General features: G+C 47.2%; 1 protein-coding gene across 1 annotated transcript in view; it reads left to right on the top strand.

Moving 5' to 3' along the window:
* The window catches only part of FAM83E (family with sequence similarity 83 member E), a 99,184-nt gene that overhangs the window by 44,263 nt on the left and 31,831 nt on the right, over positions 1–23,090 (top strand). Inside the window, exons 3-4 of the mRNA XM_040325662.1 lie at positions 14,133–14,300; positions 19,998–20,122. Of these exons, the coding sequence (XP_040181596.1) occupies positions 14,133–14,300; positions 19,998–20,122 (293 nt within the window). The remainder of the gene's footprint in view (positions 1–14,132; positions 14,301–19,997; positions 20,123–23,090) is intronic.

Raw genomic sequence — 23,090 nt, 5'->3', positions numbered from 1 at the left:
GCCTGAGCGTCTCACACACATACAGGGCTTTTTTTCAGGGGGAACTTGGGGGAACTCAGTTCCACCACCTCTGGCTCACACCCTTTGGTGCCCGCTCACCACAATCACTTGTAAACACAGAAGTCTGGTTTCTGTGTTTACAAGTGACAGCTTTGTGACCCCCTGAACTCTGCACTCTGTATGTAATGCAATTCTGGTATTTAATGCCCCTTTAAGACCCTTCTACTGTTTGTGAAATCTGAACGGGTCGTGGTTGAGTTCCTGCACCTATTTTCTGAGAAAAAAAGCTCTGCACACATATCTTGGTTCGCTGTATGTCTCTGCACCCATGTAAATATAATGTTTATGCATAGGGTTTTACCCATGCATGTGTGTATAACATACTCGAACACTTCCATGTTCAGTAAAAGCATCAGTGTTTACACAAGTTCAGGGGAGTACAGGGGAGTACAGCCATTCACTCCTGGAGCCAGCTGCACGCTCTATCTGTGGCTCCCCAGCCGCAGGAAAAAGATGTATATTTATGTTATGCATGTTTTATGCCTAATTACATCATTGTGCATGTACTCTACGTGTGTATTACATATGGTCTCCTCCCCTACTACTATTAATGTGCTGCACAGATTTCAGCACAAAACATTTTATTTAATGTTTTACATATCAGTGTCCATTGTTTTCCTTTTATGTCTTTATTAAAAGCGGAGGTTCACCCAAATAACATCTATATCAGACTAAATTCTTTATACTTCTAAAATGTACAATTGCCTTTTTTTTTAGGCTGCACATACTTTATAATCTATTAGCCAGATTCAGAAAGACTGGCTTAAGTTTGTGCAGGCGTAGCGTATCGCATATACGCTACACCGCCGTAAGTCAGAGAGGCAAGTGCTGTATTCACAAAGCACTTGCCTCCTAAGTTACGGCGGCGTAGCGTAAATGGGCCGGCCTAAGCGCGCCTAATTCAAATGAGGAACAGGGGGGCGTGTTTTATGTTAATGAATCGTGACCCGACGTGGTTGACGTTTTTAACGAACGGCCCATGCGCCGTCCGTGGACATATCCCAGTGTGCATTGCTCCAAAGTACACTGCAAGGACTTATTGCTTTCGACGTGAACGTAAATTACGTCCAGCCCCATTCACAGACGACTTACGCAAACGACGTAAAATTTTCAAAATTCGACGCAGGAACGATGTTCATACTTAACATTGGCTAGGCCAGCTTTTTGTTCGACTAACTTTACGCCTGAAAACGCCTTACGTAAACGGCGTATCTTTACTGCGACGGGCAAGCGTACGTTCGTGAATAGGCGTATCTTGCTGATTTACGCTTTCTATGCGTAAATCAGCGTTCACGCCCCGAGCGGCAGGTGGAACTAGACAGCTAAGATACGACGACGCAGGCAGTCGTATCTTAGCTACATTTAAGTGTATCACAGTTTGAGAATACACTTAAATGTACGACGGCTTAGATTCCGAGTTACAACGGCGTATCTACTGATACGCCGGCTTAACTCTTTCTGAATCTAGCTATATATTTCCAATCCGGCTTCCGGGTACTTCTCCTGCAGAAGTAGGCGTTTCGAAGCAGAGACGCAATGTAATCTGGAAGTTCGCCCAGATGATTGATGTCTATCAAAAAATGTTCCCCCCGGCGGATAAGGCTGGCCCCCGTATTGCGTAGTTGCGTCACGAGTGTCACAGAGTTTCCGACAGAACCCGAACATGCAGAGCTGGGAGTCAGCTCTATACGGCGCCTGTGCAGTCAGCCAGGGATGGACTGGCCATTGGGACTACAGGGAGTTTCCCGATGGGCCGATGGCTCAGTGGGCCGGCTTCAGTGACAGCGGCCTGGGAGTTTCTTACTTCTGCCTAATCTTGTCCCACGAGGGGGGGGGGGGCACCAAACTGATTCTTTGCCCCGGGAGAAATAATGTCTAGCTTCCCCACTGGTACTGCCTATAAGAGTACCAGTACCAGCCATTCTACTCTAATAAAGTAAAACAGCTAGTGGCTACTGAAGGGGGAGAGGGGGCTTGGGTGGCCGGGGGGGGGGTGCGGGAGTTGTCCGGCCGCTGTGGGAGAGACCTGTCAAAGTGGGCCAGCCTGGATGAAGTCCAGGGCCAAATTTTTGTCCCAGTCCAGCCCTGCAGTCAGCTCTACACGGCTTCTAGTCGGTGCGCAGGCGCCGTGTAGAGCTGACTCCCAGCTCTGCATGTTCGGGTTCTTTCGGAAACTCTGTGACACTTGTGATGCAACTATGCAATACGGGGGGGCGGGGCCTTATCCGCCAGGGGGAACATTTTTTGATAGACATCAATCATCTTGGCGAAATCCCAGATTACATTGCGTCTCAGCTTGGAAACACCTACTCCCACAGGAGAAGTACCCGGAAGCCGGATTGCAAATATAGATTATAAGGTATGGTCAGCCTAAAAAAAAAAAAAAATGGCAATTGTACATGTTAGAAGTGTAAAGAATGTAGTCTGATATAGATGTTATTTGGGTGAACCTCCGCTTTAAGAACCTTGAAGCAACCAGACACTCGCTAAGTGTCATTTTTCAACTTGGAATCTGAATGGTTGTGAGAAACCACAAAGGCAGATCTTTTGAAGAGAAATCTGATAAATGAGGCTCAGTTGTTTCTCTTCTTACAAAAGAACTGTGCGTCTTCACACAATATTCATGGTATGCGAGGTATGGGTGCTGACTGAACACGTGTAAATCCTGCAGCTCCCCATCAATATATTGTAAAGTATTTCTAATACTTTTAGCCTTCAAACGTAACCCTTAATGTATGCTTTTAAAACAAAAAAATGAACACTTAACCTAACCCCTAAAGCGGGGGTAGGCAACCTGGGGCCCTCCAGCTGTTGCAGAACTACAAGTCCCATCATGCCTCTGGGAGTAATTATAACTGCCAGTCTTGCAATGCCTCATGGGAAATGTATTTCCACAACAGCTGGAGGGCCCCCAGGTTGCCTAACCCTGCCCTAAAGTATAGTAAAGTGATACTAAATACTAGGGGCCAGATTCACATAGAAATGCCCAGGTGCAGCGTATCAGAGATACGCTACGCCGCCGTATCTTACCTGGCTCTAAGTCGAATCCAGGAAGATTTTGCGCCGTAAGTTACGGCGGCGTAGTGTATCTCTCGGCGCGTAATTCAAATTGGCGGGTAGGGGGCGTGATTCATTTAAATAAAGCGCTCCGTTTCGAAATTTCCCGCCGTGCTTTGCGCGAAATGACGTCGCAACGACGTCATTTTTAGAACTTCGACGTGACTTACGTCCATCCCTATTCACGGACGACTTACGTAAAAAAAAAAAATTCAAATTTCGACGTGGGAACGACGGCCATACTTTAACATGGCAAGTCTATCTATACGTCGCAAAATAGCAGCTTTAACTATACGCCGGAAAAAGCCGTCTAGAGACGACGTAAGAGAATGCGACGACCGCGCGTACGTTCGTGGATCGTCGGAAAAAGCTAATTTGCATATCCGACGCTGAAAACGACGCAAACTCCACCCACCGGGCGCCGAAGTATTGCATCTAAGATCCGAAGCCGTACGCCTGTCGGATCCCCTTGGATAATCACGTTTTCCTCACACTTCTGCTGAAAGGTACAGATAACCTCTCATCACCCACAGCCCATGATTTGCAGTGTTTATGTGATTAGGACTTGTGAGAAGACTTGTAATGTAATCATATGATAATGTTAGAAAAGCTCCAGGCTTGTATTCACTCTATTTGCCTCCAAACCTGTATAGTGGAGAAAGTGAGGAGCGCCTGACTGCTTGGCGTCTTGTAGTTTGTGATGTGATTGTTAGGCAGCATTTTTAGATTACCGTTAAGGTGGTGGTCCCTGGGACTAAAAAAAGGGCTACTTTATGGCATTGGAAAATGACAGATGAAATCCAATGCATGAACCTAATAAGGGTGTAGCTTATATTTGGTAAATCATCTAAAAATAAAAATGACTTATTCTAAGTATCTCCTTTATGGAACATCTGTCTTTCAGTAGGGCCTGAGTTGCATACACTGGAACTTTGCCGGTTTTTAACTAAGGTTAAATACATACATATATGCCAACTAATGCCAGGACAAGGCCAACTAGAGTCCAGGGCAAACATGTGAAAACTGCGCCCCCCCCACCCCAAGATGTATGAGCATTATGTGTTAGCAACCCCCCCTTTAAAAAATAACTGAACACTAATCTGCATGCTTACCCTTTAAGCATAAAGTCCCCCTCCTCCCAGGACAAATCTACCCCCTGATGAAATCCCCCCTCCCAACACAAGTATATCTCCCTTCCCAGCTCAAATCCCGCCCAAGTCCCCTCAGAACACCCCCCACCCCCCCCCCCCCCCAAAAAAACATCACTGCTCCTAGCACAAATCCTCTCAAGCCTCGTACATACGACGTCGAGTTCCTTGTCAGGCTGTCGAGGAACTCGACAAGCCAATTTTCGCCATTCCCGTCAAGGAAATAGAGAACATGCTCTCTTTTTGGCTCGTCGAGTTTCTCGAACATTTCCTCGACGAAAATGTACAAACGACCGGTTTCCTCGGCCAAAAAATATGTGTCTTGTGTAAGAAGCCTCAGAGTATACATCCTCTCCCCCCACTCCCCCCTCCCAGCACAATTTTCCCCATCTAGCACAAATCCCATACCTCTGCTACCATATTGCCTCTTATAGCATAAAAACCTCAAACCCCCCTTCCTAGCACAAATACTCTTCCCTCATCCCCCCTCCCAACACAAATCTCCCCAAATTTCCCCTCCTAGAACAATTCTTACCTCCTGCTGCCACCCATATTCCCCCATCCAACACAAATCTCCTCTCCCTAAACCCTCCTTGTGGCGTCCCCCCCCCCATCTCACATGATACAACCGTGCCCAGGGCAGCTTCCCCTCCTGCGCACCCCTTGTCCCAGCCCTGATACCAATTCGAATTAAACATTTTCAAAGATGATAAAAAAGATAAATATTAAGATTGCTGCTTTAAATGAGGGATATGCTCAGTGTACAGTGTTCTGCCGTGTGATAGAAGTAATATGCCCTGTATGGCAGACTGGCATAATGTATGTACTGCCTAGTTCCATATAGCCATGGTCATCCAGAACCCAGATCAGACATTCCCACCTGGTAATTCTTTGTTGCAGCAAATCCACAAAAAAACAGTTCACAGTTTCCACACTATGGGGTTGATTTACTAAAACCTGGAGAGTGCAAAATCTGGTGCAGCTCTGCATAGAAACCAATCAGCTTCCACATTTTTTTTTTTGTCAAAGCTTAATTGAACAAGCTGAAGTTAGAAGCTGATTGGTTACTATACCAGATGTTGCTCTCTCCAGTTTTAGAAAATCATCCCCATAGTTCCAAAAACTAAAATTTTTAATTTCAGGTTATTAAAAAACAGAAGAAATTACAAACATTTATAAACAACTAGGAGGTGCTGATTATCAATGTCTTGAGTATAAGCCTAGGGAATCCATCTGCATGCCTCACTGTGCCTCACTTTGCCTCACTGTGTCCATGCCTCACTGTGCCCATGCTTCACTGTGCCCATGCCTCACTGTGTCAATGCCTCACTGTGCTCATGCCTCACTGTGCCCATGCCTCACTGTGCCCATGCCTCACTGTGTCAATGCCTCACTGTGCTCATGCCTCACTGTGCTCATGCCTCACTGTGTCAATGCCTCACTGTGCTCATGCCTCACTGTGCCCATGCCTCACTGTGTCAATGCCTCACTGTGCCCATGCCTCACTGTGCCCATGCCTCACTGTGTCAATGCCTCACTGTGCTCATGCCTCACTGTGCCCATGCCTCACTGTGTCAATGCCTCACTGTGTTCATGCCTCACTGTGTCCATGCCTCACTGTGTCAATGCCTCACTGTGCCCATGCCTCACTGTGTCCATGACTAGACTGAAGTTTAACATGGGAGTCTATGGAAGGGGTGCCCAGCTTTGAAAAATTGGTGCTCCTAGCCATAGGTCCCCCAGATAATAAACTTTGCACACTTGTAGAAGAGAAATGGGGCTACATGTGTACCAAGTTCTGGGTCCAGGGGACCTACGACCGGCCGGTATCGGGTCCCCAAATTCACCGTTTAACATGGGAAGGGGTGCCCGGATTTGAAAAATCGGTGTTTCCCGGCCGTAGGTCCCCCGGACAACAAACTTTGCACACATGTCGAGAAGGAGTGGGGCTACATGTGTGCCAAGGTACCGGGTCCCCAAATCCAGGAGATCAGGTGACTTGAGTATAAGGGGGGCATATCAGCATAAAAAAATGTGCTGAAAAACTTGCCTTATACTCGAGTATATACAGTACTTAGAATTTGTATTGCAAAGCCAATTCCATTTTCTGTATAGCAAAAGTTATAGGGCCTGATTCTCAAAAGAGATACGCAGACTTAACTGCTGTTCAGTCTGTGCCTAACTTTGGAAACGATTCTCAAAAGGCTTTTTCCAAAGTTAGGCAGAAAATCTGACATGTGTAAGACACTTACACGGTCAGATTTTAGGATGCAGTACCGCATCCGCCACTGGGGGCATTTCTCATTGAAATGCAGCTTTGCGTATGCAAATGAGGACTTAAGCAGATTTTCAAAGCATTTCAGCACTGTGATTTCTGCGTAAGTTCCGAATTTGCCTGCGCAAAACTAGGGCTGGTTTTATAATGTGGAAAGTTAGTCACACATTGTAAAGGCCCATTCCAGCGACGGCATTTGGTATGCATTCTTGAGGGAGAACTCCACGGCAATTTTAAAATTCAAAACCGGCATGGGTTCCCCCCCAGGAGCATACCAGGCCCTTAGGTCTGGTATGGGTTGTAAGGAGACCCCCCTCCGCCGAAAATTCGACGTAGGGGGTCCCCCTACAATCCATACCAGACCTGTATCCAAAGCACGCTACCCGGCCGGTCAGGAATGGGAGTGGGGACGAGCGAGCGCCCCCCCCCCTCCTGAGCCGTGCCAGGCCGCATGCCCTCAACATGGGGGGGTTGGGTGCTCTGGGGCAGGGGGGCGCACTGCGGGCCCCCCCACCCCAGAGCACCCTGTCCCCATGTCGATGAGGACAGGACCTCTTCCCGACAACCCTTGCCATTGGTTGTCGGGGTCTGCGGGCGGGGGCTTATCGGAATCTGGGAGTCCCCTTTAATAAGGGGGCCCCCAGATACCGGCCCCCCACCCTAAGTGAATGGATATGGGGTACATCGTACCCCTATCCATTCACCTGGAGGCAAAAAGTAAAAGTTAGTAAACACACAACACAAGGCTTTTTAAAATAATTTATTATTCTGCTCCGGATGCCCCCCCTGTCTTCGTTATTAGCTCAATTACCAGGGGGGGCTTCTTCTTCCACTCTCCGGGGGTCTTCTCCGCTCTCCGGGGGGGGTTTCTTCTTCCGCTCTCCGGGGGGGGCTTCTCCGGACTCCGGGGGGCTTCTTCCATCTTCTCCCCTCTTCCGCTGTTGACTCGGCGAACCCCGGTTCTTCTGCAGCTGTCCGGTGCCTTCTTCTTCAGCGCTGGCTGCCTGCTATGTTTGTGTGTTAGCTCAATTACTAACAGGCAGCCGGCGCGGTCTTCTGTGACGTCAGGTTCTTCTTCTCCCCTCTTCCGATGTTGCCTCGTCGCCTCTTGTCGCTGTAATGATGGAAGCGCGCCTTGCATCCCATTTATATAGGCATCACCGTCCCATCATGCTCCGGCAGGTACCCACGTGGTGGGTGCCTACCCACGTGCACCCACCACGTGGGTACCTACCGGAGCATGATGGGACGGTGATGCCTATATAAATGGGATGCAAGGCGCGCTTCCATCATTACAGCGACAACAGGCGACGAGTCAACATCGGAAGAGGGGAGAAGAACAGAAGACCCTGACGTCACAGAAGACCGCGCCGGCTGCCTGTTAGTAATTGAGCTAACACAAACATAGCAGGCAGCCAGCGCTGAAGAAGAAGGCACCGGAGAGCTGCAGAAGAACCGGGGTTCGCCGAGTCAACAGCGGAAGAGGGGAGAAGATGGAAGAAGCCCCCCGGAGTCCGGAGAAGCCCCCCCCGGAGAGCGGAAGAAGAAACCCCCCCCCCGGAGAAGACCCCCGGAGAGTGGAAGAAGAAGCCCCCCCTGGTAATTGAGCTAATAACGAAGACAGGGGGGGCATCCGGAGCAGAATAATAAATTATTTTAAAAAGCCTTGTGTTGTGTGTTTACTAACTTTTACTTTTTGCCTCCAGGTGAATGGATAGGGGTACGATGTACCCCATATCCATTCACTTAGGGTGGGGGGCCGGTATCTGGGGGCCCCCTTATTAAAGGGGACTCCCAGATTCCGATAAGCCCCCGCCCGCAGACCCCGACAACCAATGGCAAGGGTTGTCGGGAAGAGGTCCTGTCCTCATCGACATGGGGACAGGGTGCTCTGGGGTGGGGGGGCCCGCAGTGCGCCCCCCTGCCCCAGAGCACCCAACCCCCCCATTGTGAGGGCATGCGGCCTGGCACGGCTCAGGAGGGGGGGGGACGCTCGCTCGTCCCCACTCCCATTCCTGACCGGCCGGGTAGCGTGCTTTGGATACGGGTCTGGTATGGATTGTAGGGGGACCCCCTACGTCATTTTTTCGGCGTGGGGGGGGTCTCCTTACAACCCATACCAGACCTAAGGGCCTGGTATGCTCCTGGGGGGGGAACCCATGCCGTTTTTTTCTTTGAAAATTGGCATGGAGTTCTCCCTCTCAGGAATGCATGCTGAGCGACGCTGTCATTTTTTTTTAAAATTATTTGTTTTCCCGGCGCGTCTTTTTTTTTCACCCGTCGCAACTTTAGTGTCCCGTCGAAATTCTCAAAGCCGCCCGGCGTTAATTACGTTCACGCGCTGCACGTCGGGAAAATTACGTCACACGCATGCGCAGTACGGCCGGCGCGGGAGCGCGCCTCATTTAAATTTTAAACGCCCCCAGGAGAGGAGGACCGCCTTACGACGGCGGCACTTAAGTTACACGGCCTGAAATTTCTACCTAAGTGCTTTGACGATCGGGCACTTAGGTAGAAATTTTAAGTCAGTGTAACTTAACTGCTGAAATTTAAGTTAGGCAGACTTTTTGAGAATTTGGCCCATAGTGTCTACAAAATAGGGGATAGATTTATAGCATTTTTATTATTATTATTTTTTTACTAATAATGACGGCAATCCGCGATTTTAATCATTACTGCGATATTGCGGCGGACATATGGGACACTTTTGACACTATTTTGGGACCATTCACATTTATACAGCGATCCGTGCTATAAAAATGCATTGATTACTATATAAATTTGACTGGCAGGGAAGGGGTTAACACTAGGGGGCCGATCAAAGGGGTAAATATGTGTCCTAGGTAGGGATTCTAACTGTAGGGGGAGGGGATTTACAAGGGGAGGAGACCGATCGGTGTTCCTCTGTACAAGGAACACACCATCGGTCTCCTTTCACCTGACAGGAAGTAGATCTGTGTGTTTACACAGATCCATGGTCCTGCTCTGTTACTGGGTAATCGCAGGGGCCGGCGGACATCGCGGCCACCGTGCACGCGCATCGGGTTCCCAGTGACGCGGTGGGAGCGGGAAGGCTAGGACGTCATATGGCGCCCGCCCAGAATGAGAGCTACACAGCCACCCCCTACTAAGTAATAACTACATTTCCGGAACTGGTTGCTAGGGCCAGCACTGCCTGGCATCTTGCAACCAGTGACAATTTACTCTCAGACAGTGAGACTGGGAGCGAGGCCTGCGGCTAGTGCAGCACTGCTGTCCCCACCCACCTCGGCACCTCCTCCTTCTCCGGCACCAAGCGGCAAGCAGCAGGGACTGGTGGGATCTCCTTCTACGCACGTGGCTCATGCAGAGGGAGTAGCAGCACTGCATCTGGTGGCAGGCTATGGGTGGCAAGCGGCACTGCATCTGGTGGCAAGTGGCACACTCACCTGACAAATAACCCACCGCCAAGTTCCCCATCAACCCAGAGTCTACATTTCCCCGCCCCCTCATCTTTTTTGGGGGAAGGTGATAGAGGGGGTGTGTCCCTGAATGGCAGTTTGGAAATGTGGTCACAATAGAGGGCGTCCATGGATGTCCTCCCAGAACTTCAGTCTGGTTGTGCGCTTACGGCACGCTCTGTGATCGCTATGTTCTCCGAACACAGCTGAGCACAGATCATGGTAAAAGGCCAATCACAGCTGATCACTTGTAAACAAACTTGGTGCTTTTCAGCATTCCTTTCCTCACGTGCTGTCACAGCGTGAGAAGAAGAGAGCCGGTAACCGGCAATTCTGACAGGGGACATGGGCACTAATTTCAGGGCACTGATCATTAGTGCCCTGATTATCAGTGCTGCCTATCATTGCCCATCAATGCTGCCTATCAGTGCTCATCAGTGCTGCCTCATCAGTGCCTCCTTTTCAGTGTCACCTCATCAGTGTCAGTCAGTGCAGCCTCATCAGTGCACATCAGTAAAGGAAAAAAGGAGAAAAAATATTTTAGTAAAATTGTAGAACAGAAACAAAGAACATTTTCAGTCTTTTTTTCATTAGTCTAGCAAAAATTAAAAAACCCAGTGGTGATTAAATATTACCAAAAGATAGCTTGAACTGATACTAGTCTCGTTTTTTTTTTCGTTTCAAAATAACAAACGTGTTATACTTACCTTCTCTGTGCAGTGGTTTTGCACAGTGCAGATCATCCTCTTCTCGGGTCCCTCTTCGGCGCTCCTGGCCACTCCCTCCTGATGGGTGCCCCCACAGCAAGCAGCTTGCTATGGGGGCACCCGAGCCGAACTGCAGCTAAACTATGTTCATTCAGACACAGAGTCGCGGCCCGGCCCCTCTTTATACTCATTGGCTCACTAACTTTGTCCCAGCCAATGAGGGGGGAGAGTCGCGGACAGCTGAGTCTCTTGTGCAATGCATTAGGATAAAAAACCTTCTGCTTTACAACCACTTTAATCTGTCTAAAAAAAAAAAGATAAAAATCTCATATGGGTACAGTGCTGCATGACGGTGCAATAGTCAAAGTGCAGTTTGCCCGGGCAGGAAGGGAGAGAAAGTGCCCGGTATTGAAGTGGTTAAGTAACAGAAAGTGACAATGCGATACTGCTTCAAGGTTTTCCTCAGCCCACACAAGAATATGTTGTTTAAATCCAGTAATGCCTCCTCCACTCCACCAGAAACCGAGAAATGATAATATGTAGTATAGTATGTTTATTTACGAATTACAAAAAATAATATTTAAAATGTTCATATTAAGGCCTTATACACACTGGACGTTTTTGGACGTTTTTACAGCAGCTTTTTTTGGCAGTAGACGTTTTTTTCTACAGTCAATAAACTCTCCATCATGTTATCTTATGTGTCCATGCACACATAGGCTGTTATCAGCAGTTTTGGGCAGTGGCATTTTTGAGCTGTAAAAACGCTCTAACGCTGATAAACGCTGATAAACGTCGACAAACGCTCAAAAACGTCACTCACCAGCGTCTTTTAACGTTTTTGATCTATTGAAAAAAAATAAAAAATCTTCAACAAAAGAACGCTAAAAAATGTTAACGCGGAAAAGCCGCCAATAAACGCTAAAAACCGCTATTGAAAAAACATTTGTAAAAAGCTGAAAAAAGTTGAAAAACTCACTGAAAAGCTACTGGCGTTTTTATAACGTTATTTTAACGTCCAGTGTGCATGAGGCCTAAAAAGTGCCAATTACTGGCACTATAGCCCGCCTGTGTGTGTATTAAGAACACCTCTGCTCCGTTCAAGCCCTGGAGCTGGTGAGTGTTCCGGCAGCAACCAGATGTTTGGGATCAGAAATGACATGAGCGGAAGTTCCGCTTCTATGAACGTTTCGTCAATCTGATGTCATCAGGAAGCTTTTTTTCACTGCATTTTTGGCACGGGGTCCTAATACACGTATTTTATTAGTTAATCTGAATCACCTTCATGAGCCGGCTTCTATTAAACAAAGAATACCAAAGAAAAGAGGGGGTTCTGGGGAAAAATCAAGTAGAGAGCAGGAAGGTCATCATGACAATGGACACAAAGTCCAGAACAGTGTATTATTAGACGATTCCTCCGTGTTCCAAGTGTTCACTAAAACCCTCCTTCTTTATGGCCTGTGGGCTTGTGTGTTATGTCTTTCAGGAATGCTTTGACAGAGATGGTTTTAAAGTGTTTGTAGATTTCACATCTAAGCACCACAGTTAATGCAGCGTGAAGTCCATACTGAATTACCTGCTGTAGATTTCACAAAAAAATGTAACTATTCTTAGTACAGGCATTCCTGAAGGACATAACACACAAGTCCTAATGAGGGGGAAATGTGATGGTTTTCTTATCTAGGTGTTCTAATAATAAACTGTTCTGTACTCTGCCCCCATTGTTGTGTCCTATCTACTATAGGCAGTAGATGGTGACCATGTTACTAAATAATTATGGTTGGAGTTATGAATAAAATGATAAAGCAGTTCTAAAGTCTAACCATTTTTTACCTCAATGCACTTTCCACATTATAGTAAACAAAACGCCTACTACGTGTCCTACCCTCCCTGCTCTAAACACTTACCTGGCTTCATGTTACCTCTTCAGACATGTCTCTGGCTCCGCTCCAGTATCACTTCCCTCACTTCCTGCTTTCACTGGAGAAACCAAGAGCTAGGAAATCATAGGCCCCTGCTGCTCACAGTCTATCTCCTGTGAGAAAGGAATGGGGGTGCAGCCACTGTGCCATGCCATCAAATGCAGCCACTGTGCCATGCCATCAAACGCAGCCACTGTGCCATGCCATCAAACGCAGCCACTGTGCCATCAATTCGCACCACTGTGCCATGCCATCAAACGCAGCCACTGTGCCATGCCATCAAACACAGCCACTGTGCCATCAATTGTCGCCACTGTGCCAATTGTCACCGATGTGCCCTTTAATTGTCGCCACTGTGCCCATTGATGTCACTGTGCCCTTCAATTGTTGTCACAGTGCCAAATTGTCGCCACTGTGCCCATTCATGCCGCTGTGCCAATTGTCCCCACTGTGCCCATTGTCCCCACTGTGCCAAATTGTCACCACTGTGCCCATTCATGCCGCTGTGCCAAATGTCCCCACTGTGCACATTGTCACCACTGTGCCCATTAATGTCACTGTGCTCTTCGTCGCCGCTGTGCCCTGTAAAATGCCTCTTTGCCCCCCCCCCCCCGCCCGGCACTTACCTTTACTGGAGTCAGACATCCACGTCCCTCAATGCCTTCTCCCGCCCTCTATGACGCTTCAGCCAATCAGGTTACCGATAGCCAGAACCAGTGAACCTGATTGGCTGAGACGCCTGTCAGTCTTATCCAAGGAACGCACCCCTGTACGTTCCCTGGATAAGCTTCCGGTAGCTGAGGGCTGTACAGCCAGCCAGGTGCTGTTATTCAGGTGGCCGGCGCTCTAGGTCTAGGCGACAATATTATTATTATTATTATACAGGATTTATATAGCGCCAACAGTTTGCGCAGCGCTTTACATCAGGGAAGACAGTACAGTCACAATACAATCAATACAGGAGGGATCAGAGGGCCCTGCTCGTTAGAGCTTACAATCTAGAAGGACAATAACATTGATTCATGCAATGCAATGAATCTATGTTATTAGTCAGTGGCGGTGCAGAGCCAGAGGGGGAGGCGCTTCAGCGCCCTCTATGCACAAACCGCCACTGGGTCACACACAGCTCAGCACAGGACCTGGCGGAAGCGCACACACACAGGTGCCTCCTCAGTACCTGGCTTGGTACAGGAAGCACCTGAAGGAGGAGCCTACAGAGCTGGTGGTAACTGCGAGAACGAGGAAAGCGACCATTCTTTTTTATTTGGTTTTTAGTTGCCTTTAAATCACTTAAAGGTTGTTACTGGAATAAATTATTATTCTAAAAGCATGAAAATGTGTATCAGGCAGGCAGAGCACAGCAGGCAGCAGCCCCCGAGCAGATGGAAATGACCATCAGTGTCAAAGAGCAAATAAGTGCAAATAATAATGTGCGATTGTTTTCTGATATTTGTAGACACCTTAACAAAAATAATACCTGCTGTTTGTATGGTGCTGTCACAGCAAATATTTGTTTTATCCAGGTTATCGCAATAGTCATGGACATTTTCACTGATCCAGATATTTTCCTGGACTTGCATGAAGCAGCCACGCGAAGAATGGTTCCCGTGTACATAATTCTGAGTTCTCATCATCTGTCCGCTTTCCTTCATATGGTGGAAACCACAGGAGTTAATGTCCGATTCACAGAGGTACATTTACATTTTACTTTCTTCAATTTATTGTATGGCTCAAATGTTTAAAAAACCTCCATAAGTTTGTCTTAGCTACTATGGGCCAAATCCACAAAGATCCGGCGTAACTTATTTTTCCCATTTAAGTTACACTGCCTTAAAATTTCTACCTAAGTGCCCGATCCACAAAGCACTTACCTAGAAATTTTGGGCTGTGTAACTTAAATTCCGCCGGCGCAAGGCGTTCCTATTGTAATGGGGGCGATTCCCATTTAAATTAGGCGCGCTCCCGCGCCGGCCGTACTGCGCATGCTCGTGACGTCATTTTCCCGACGTGCATAACGCGAAATTACGTTACGCCAAGCTTTGTGGATTGCGACGGGTCAATAAAGTTGCGTCGGGAAAAAAAAAAGATACGGCGGGAAAAAAAAATTCAAATTTAAAAAAAAATCGCGTCGCTGGACAGAAAGGTCTGCTTTTACATGGTGTACTAACTTTACACCTTGTAAAAGCAGCCCTAATTTTGCGTATGCAAACTAAAACTTACGGAGAAAAAACGAAGCTGAAAAGTGCTAATTTGCATACCCGAGGCGGCATTTCGACGAGAAATGCCCCCAGCGGCGGATGCGGTACTGCATCCTAAGATCCGGCAGTGTAAGTCCCTTACACATGTCGGATCTTCTGCCTATCTATGGAAAACTGATTCTGTGGATCAGTTCCATAGTTAGGAACAGGGATACGACGGCGTTACAGCAATTAAGCCGTCGTATCCCTTTTGTGGATTTGGCCCTATAAGTGCATTTTCTTTCCTAGTTAAAATAAATCTGTTCTTTGGTTCTCATCCATGGAAAAAAATAAAAAATAACAAAAGTTGAGTTGTTGCCAACCAATCATGTTTCATCTTTCTACTGTATGGACACTTTCAACTAAAATTAGAATTTTTTACTATTACGAATGGACATTTGCTGCCAAAATTAAAACAGGAATTTAATTGTTTAAGAGCAAAAATATTTTCCTGTTAGCATATTTGTTATACCATAATATATCATATAATATAATCATACACCGTATATACTCGAGTATAAGCCGACCCGAGTATAAGCCGAGGCACCTAATTTTACCACAAAAAAATGGGAAAACGTATTGCCTCGAGTATAAGCCTAGGGTGTCCATCTGCATGCCTCACTGTGCCTCACTGTGTCCATGTGCATGCCTCACTGTGTTCATGCCTCACTGTGTCCATACCTCACTGTGCCCATGCCTCACTGTGTCCATACCTCACTGTGCCCATGCCTCACTGTGTCCATACCTCACTGTGCCCATGCCTCACTGTGTCCATGACTAGACTGACGTTTAACATGGGAGTCTATGGAAGGGGTGCCTGGCTTTGAAAAAATCGGTGCTCCCCAGCTGTAGGTCCCCCAAACAATAAACTTTGCACACTTGTAGAGGAATAATGGGGATACATGTGTGCCACGTTTCGGGTCCAGGGGACCTACGACCGGCTAGTACCGGGTCCCCAAATTCATACCTCGTACCATATGGTCACAATCCTTCCAGAACCTAGACCGGCTCTGTGACATCAGCAGCTGTCTGCTGAAAAGGGGTCACAGGAGTGCAGAATGAACTGAACTCTTGTGATCCACAGAAGAAGTACAACCAAACTAGCTTTGGCTGTACTTCTCCTTTAAAGGGTTCCTCAGGGGGTTATTTACGCAAGGCAAATCCACTTTGCACTACCAGTGCAAACTACAAGTGCAAATTGCACTGAAAGTGCACTTGGAAGTGCAGTCGCTGTAAATCTGAGGGGTAGATCTGAAATGAAGGGAAGCTCTGATGATTTTATTATCCAATCATGTGCAAGCTAAAATTATTATTTTTTTTTTCCTTGCATGTCCCCTTCGGATCTACAGCGACTGCACTTCCAAGTGCATTTTCAGTGCAATTTCAAGTGCACTTTGCACTTGTAGTTTGTACTTGCAGTGCAAAGTGGATTTGTCTTTTGTAAATAAAGTTGTGAAAGCCTGCTCTAGTATATGGCTGTATAAACGCTGTGCTACATACAATTGGGTGGAATGTGCTGTACTGAGAAGCCCTGTCCTCCTACCTCCTCCTTGTAACATCCTGAGACTGGAAGTTACAAATGTAGCAATCTTAGTACTGGAATGCCATCAGTGCCGAAAATAAACAGGTGTCACTCAAATGGATCTGTTTTACAAAGATACATCCTTGAAAGTAAAAAGTAAAAGTTCAGCCTCTAAATCTACTGGCAGCCACATTCTAATGCCGCGTACACACCATCACTTTATGTGATGAAAAAAAACGACATTTTCTGTGAAGTAAAAAACGACGTTTTTGAAACTTCAATTTTCAAAGACGAAGTTGCCTACACACCATCGTTTTTTCATAATGCTCTAGCAAAGCGAGGTTACGTTCACCACGTTTTTCCATTGAAGCTCGCTTCATAACTAGCTTCTGGGCATGCGCGGGTGTAAAAACGTAGTTTTAAACGGCGTTTTTTGCTACACACGGTCAATTTCTGTGAAGTAAAAAACTACGTTTTGAAAAACGACACATAAAATTGAAGCATGCTTCATAAAGACATAAAACGACGTTTTCCCCCACACACGGTCATTTAAATTGACGTTTTTAAAAACGTCGTTTTTTTTCATCACATAAAGTGATGGTGTGTACGCGGCATTAGACTAATCTATCTAACTCTGTAATCGCTGTACACAGGGCTGTCTTTATTGTTGATTGGACCCTGGGCAAAAATATTCTTGGGGCCCCCTCATGCAATTTTGTTATCCACCTGCTCTGAGACATACAATAAATATAAGCAAGACTTAAAATCAGTTTACTGTATCAGATCAGGCAGTGATTGCGATTGGTTGACAGAGGTTACAGCATATCATTACTATTTACTGACTGGTTGCTAGAGATTACAGCACACATTACGGCTCACTGATTAGTTGCTAGAGGTTACAGCACAGGATTTCTTCTTGTTGATTGGTTGCTGGAGATTTATCTACAGTAATACTGCTCACTGATTGGTTGCTAGAGGTTACACCACATAATTTCTTCACTGCAGAAGGGCATAATATACATATGAATGACACCTTTTTTTACATATGAATGCCGCTGGCCTCAGCTATTTACATATGAATGCTGCCGCTATTTACTTATTAATGCTCCCGTTATTTACATATGAATTATGGTTATTTACATGTCAATACAGGGTCTGCAGGTGGGTCATCTGTACACAACAATAGGGCAGAGCTGGGAAGGATTAGTAGCAGCACTTCACACTGAGATATCAGGACACATCACAGGACTAAAACCTCAAGGGACAAGGGAATGTAAACTGGGATAGTTGGCAAGTATGAGGCAGCTACTGTAGGGCCCCACAACAATGACAGGGCCCAGGACAGCTGCCCCTTTTGCTCTGCCTTAAAGATGGCCCTGGCTGTACAATTTTTTTTGGGGTGTTTTCTTTGTGTAGGCGTGTGCAGGAAAGGCAGCCAACAACGGAAGACACATAGTAAGTCCATGGGTGACTTCACCTCCCAGCCATTGTCTGCTCTCTCCTGCACAGAGCTTACTGTATATATTGAATTATACCAATCATCAGATGTGGAGGCTGCAGTCGTTTTATTTTTCAGGCTCTAAATGAGAAGGTTCCACACTGGGAAGGAGGGGAGTTAGACAAACTGTGATAGCAACCAACCACTGATGAGACAGTGAGCCGAGAGGTGTGGCAGCAGCCTGCCCAGGACATGAGTGCAAGCCAGGAAAGTTTCGCTCTCCACTGAACTGAATGCTGGGGTGGTTGAATGCTAGACACTGGATGGTCCTAGAAACCAACCACCACTGGAATATCAGTTATTGGCGAGCAGGAACTGGGACTTCCACAGCAGGAGTATGGGACCGCTGCACCTGGTAAGAGACCAGGGGGGGATCCAGAGTTTAGTCTTGGGAGAGGCACTGCCAGTGATGAAAGTGTTAAGGCCAACCTTACAGTCTTAACACTTTCATCAACTTCACAAGAGATCTCTACATTACATTGTAATATAAAATTAAATAGTTCAGCTCACCATATTGCAGATTCAGTGGGAGCCCTGAGTGTGACAATTGCCACCATCACATGCCACCAGATGCAGCTTGCTACTTGCCACGTCACCTGCCACCAGATGCAGCTTGTCATTTGCCATAAGATGGAGATTTTCACTTGCCACAAGATGCAGATTGTCACTTGCCAACAATACTTGCCACAAGACACAGATTGTCATTTGCCACTAGATGCAGATTGTCACTTGCCACGCCACTTGCCACAAGATGCAGATTGTCACTTGCCACGCCACTTGCCACAAGATGCAGATTGTCACTTGCCAGTGATTGTGTCCCTGCCTAGTGTCCCAGAGTTAGGGCAGCAGTAAGAGATGGTGTATTCTCTCTGCTGCCCGAGGCTGCACAGTGAGGGCAGAACTGCAGTGATGCAGGGAGGGCGGTGAGAGATGATGTCATCTCTCTGATTGCCTGCTCACTGGATTGCCTGCCCATTAGGTCCGCTCACCATCCTGCCTATCAGCTCACCCACCAGGCCCACTCACCATCAAGCCTATTCGCTTACCCACCGTGCCCACTCACCATTCTGCCCACCCGCTACTTTCTCAGGGATCTGGACTGTCTGCCCATCGCTCATCCGCCAAGCCCACTCACCGTCCTGCCCACCCACTACTTTCTCGGGGGCGGGGACAATTGCCCTGTTGCCCCCTCCTGGATTCGTCCCTGTGAGAGACTCGAAGGCTATGGGCCACAGATTCTGGGCAATAGCCCCAAAAGCCATCCCCTAGTGCTGCCACTGCTAACCAGTACAGGAGCCTGGAACTGGAAGTATTGATGCTAAAATATCATTACCAGGACTTCTGTAGTTCATCCTTAAACCAAAAAGTACAGAGTTGGCCTTACCTATTATATACAATTTCCCATTGGGATTAATAAAGTATTCTGATATTAAATATTTGTACTAAGCAAATTTTTCCTTTTTGCTTTATTAGCTGGATTCATGCGCCGTCCGTGGACATATCCCAGTGTGCATTGCTCCAAAGTACGTCGCAAGGACTTATTGATTTCGACGTGAACGTAAATTACGTCCAGCCCCATTCATGGACTATCTTACGCAAACGACGTAAAATTTTCAAAATTCGACACGGGAACGAAGTCCATACTTAACATTGGCTAGGCCAGCTTATTGTTGGACTAACTTTACGCCTGAAAATGCCTGATGTAAACGGTATATCTTTACATGCGACGGGCAATCGTACGTTCGTGAATAGGCGTATCTCGCTGATTTACACATTCTAGGTGTAAATCAGCGTTCACGCCCCTAGCAGCCGGCCTAAATAGAAAGCTAAGATACGACGGCGCAGGCCTTCGTATCTTAGCTAGATTTAAGTGTATCTCATTTTGAGAATACACTTAAAGATACGACGGCTTAGATTCAGAGTTACGACGGCGTATCTACTGATACGCCGGCTTAACTCTTTCTGAATCTAGCTATTTGCATGCATTATATAGAATTAGATACACCACATGTACAGGGAATTTATTTCTGAGATTTCTAGCATGTAACCCCAGATGAAAATACATGTATTTTATGCTAAGAATACAATATATATAGTTTTTACCATAACTTCTGCCTCTCCATTTTACCAGAACATGCGAGTAAGGATTCTAACGGGATGTACCTTTAGTACAAGACAACTGAAACAAGTAACAGGAAAGCTAAAAGAGAAATTTCTCCTAATTGATGGTAACTCTGTAATCACAGGATCCTATAGGTATGTATATCAATAAGATTCAGCTCTGCTGCTTTTAGAGAAAATGAAGCTCATCTAAAGGAAACATGCACCTAGGATTTGAGCTTTTACAAACTATTACCTGCTTTTCCCTATTCTGTTTAGCTATTTGCTAATAGAAAAGCATATTAAAGGCTCTCTGAGTTTTGTTACCTAAACAGAGTAGGCGTCTCTTCTATCCCCTGGGTGTGGATGCTAAATGATAGGAGATGAATTATTCTACTTTGTGTGTCCCTTTATACACAGAGAAAATCTAGGAATGTTTGCACACCAAACACAGTTGATACTGTGGCCTATATAAGAAAGACATTCACTTCTGCAAATGCACCTACAATTCATTTAGATGTGAGAACCTCAGTGGGAGTTTCTATGATTAGCTGCGGGAGGCCCCATTGAAAGCAATAGGATGTTGCTGGCTTCTGCAGATAATCGTGGGCGCTCACATGTTTGTAATCTCCCATGCAGCAGTCACATGTGAGTGACTGACCCTAAACACAGGAGGGTTGATTTACTTAAAGTGGATGTAAACCCAATTTATTTTTATTTTTTTGATGTCACAATGTAGGGTATAAGATTTTCTATCATCTGTGCCCAGTCTTGCCACACAGAGTTAATCCAACTCTGAGGCCCCGTACACACGACCAGTTTCCTCGGCAGAATTCAGCTTCCGACCGAGTTTCTGGCTGAATTCTGCCGAGAAACCCGGCCGTGTGTACACTTTCGGCCGAGGAAGCCGACGAGGAGCTCGGCGAGGAAATAGAGAACATGTTCTCTATTTCCTCTTTGTTCTATGGGAGCTCTCGCCCCGCCGAGCTCCTCGGCGGCTTCAGTGCTGAACTGGCCGAGGAACTCGATGTGTTTGGCACGTCGAGTTCCTCGGCCGTGTGTACGAGGCCTTGAGCAATCCTCTTTTATTGTTCAGTGAAATAAAACAGACTTACAGAGAAAAACCTTAGTCCGTTTCGCCCCCTTGCTGTGAGTGGCAGGTTATTTACATATCTCATGCACTAGCCTGAGACAGAGGCACATCCTGTGTAAAAAGTTCACAATTATATCCCGCATACTAAAGATGCATCATTTTTTATATAAGAGTGCCTCCTGGCACTCACGTGACTCCTTGGCTCTCTATTCTCCCCATCTGGCAGATACAGTGGAAGGGGCCAAGACCGCTGACATCAGGAGGAGGAGAGGAGAGAGAGCAGAGGAGTCATGTGAGTGCCAGGAGACGCTCTGAAATAAGGTAGATATCGGCTTTTCTTTTTATAAAGGACATACATTGGGCCACATGTTATTATCTAACAGAAGGGATTGTAGAGACTTAACAGTATTATTTTACAAGAGGATGGAGCTGACAGGCAAGGGGGGGGGTCGGGGGAGAGAGATGACACAGCAGATGACAGAGGCATGTAAACTGACCACGGTGTTAGGGCTCAGCAGCCATGATAACCCGTGGTCAGTTTACAGAGGGGAGGGCAGAAACTGACAGGATCAGCCAGGTTTTTTAGGTGATACAGGGGGCCAAATTACACAGCACAAGCACTGTGCTATATAACATGCTTTAGAGGAACAGGATCCATTTTTTTTATCCCTAATCCAAATATATACACAGTATCTAGTACCCCCTGGGTCTTTTTAGGCCATAAAATTACAGAAGTATGCATGAAACATTTTTTTGCAGGTAAAAAAAAAATGTATGCATTTTTTTTGGAGCGTATAAAGCATTGTACCAGCAATCAGCAGATCACTGGTGCCATGCAGGTCTCCAGCAGATTTGCCAGTGCATCTGTGTGCCCATACATCCCATATGGACAAGCAGATACAATCTAACAGGAAGAGAGAGAGAATGAAGTACCACGGCGTGAAAAAGCCCCATGGTAGTTCATTGAAAACTACAAGTCGACAACCATAGGCGTGCGCAGCCTATTGCATTAGGGTGTGCACCTCAAACCTCAAACACAATGCCTTCTATAGTAAAATGCTGGGCCTTGTAGTCCACCAGGACTCCCTTTCCCTTGGATCGGAACAGGGAACCCACCCATCAGTGTCCCCTTCCCCACGAAAGAACCCCATGCCTTACCGAGAGCCGGTTTGAGCGAGAAAGTGTGGGGGTGGATCTCCTCTACTGTAGTGTCGTTTTCCTTTCTTTTCCCATCCTCATGGGATCCCCACCCCCTGAAGAGAGAGAGAGATGGGTGAGTTGGTGGGGGGTGAGAGAGAGGGGGGAGAGAGAGGAGGGGGAGGGGTGAGGATGAGAGAGGGAGAGAGAGGAGTGAGGATGAGAGAGGGGGAGAGAGAGAGGGGGAGAGAGAGAGAGAGGAGGTGAGCGAGAGGCTAAGTGAGAGAGAGGGGGTGAGACAGAGCAGAGGAGGGGGGTGAGACAGAGCAGAGGAGGGGGGTGACACAGAGCAGAGGAGGAGGGGGGTGACACAGAGCAGAGGAGGAGGGGGTGACACATAGGAGGGGGGTGACACAGAGCAGAGGAGGGGTGGTGACACAGAGCAGAGGAGGGGTGGTGACACAGACCAGAGGAGGGGTGGTGACACAGAGCAGAGGAGGGGGGTGACACAGAGCAGAGGAGGGGGGTGACACAGAGCAGAGGAGGGGGGTGACACAGAGCAGATGAGCCCTCACCTCAGGAGACACACGTGAGGCAAGACTCCGGGAGCAAGCAGGCACGTTTATCGATTGGAATTCACTGTGCACAGCCCCGCCCACGCCTCCACACATGACCAACACCAGCTCCGCAGGGCCATTCACAGACCCCCATGTCTGCTTCCCGGCCCGCCCTGCACACCGCCCGTTCGGCCAATCACAGGGCTGCAGGGCACCCACTGGCTCAGAGAGCATCGCGCCGCCCGTCTAGGCCACAGGACGATGGAATGTGTACCCGTCCCAGGCACATGTGTCAGTACAGGTGGCAACCCTACGCTGCGCTGGCCACCCAACTGCC

This window comes from Rana temporaria, chromosome 10 (assembly GCF_905171775.1).
Source record: "Rana temporaria chromosome 10, aRanTem1.1, whole genome shotgun sequence".
Lineage (NCBI taxonomy): Eukaryota > Metazoa > Chordata > Amphibia > Anura > Ranidae > Rana > Rana temporaria.
Note: the sequence above shows the minus strand (reverse complement) of the source record. Positions and strands in the feature narration are given on the sequence as shown.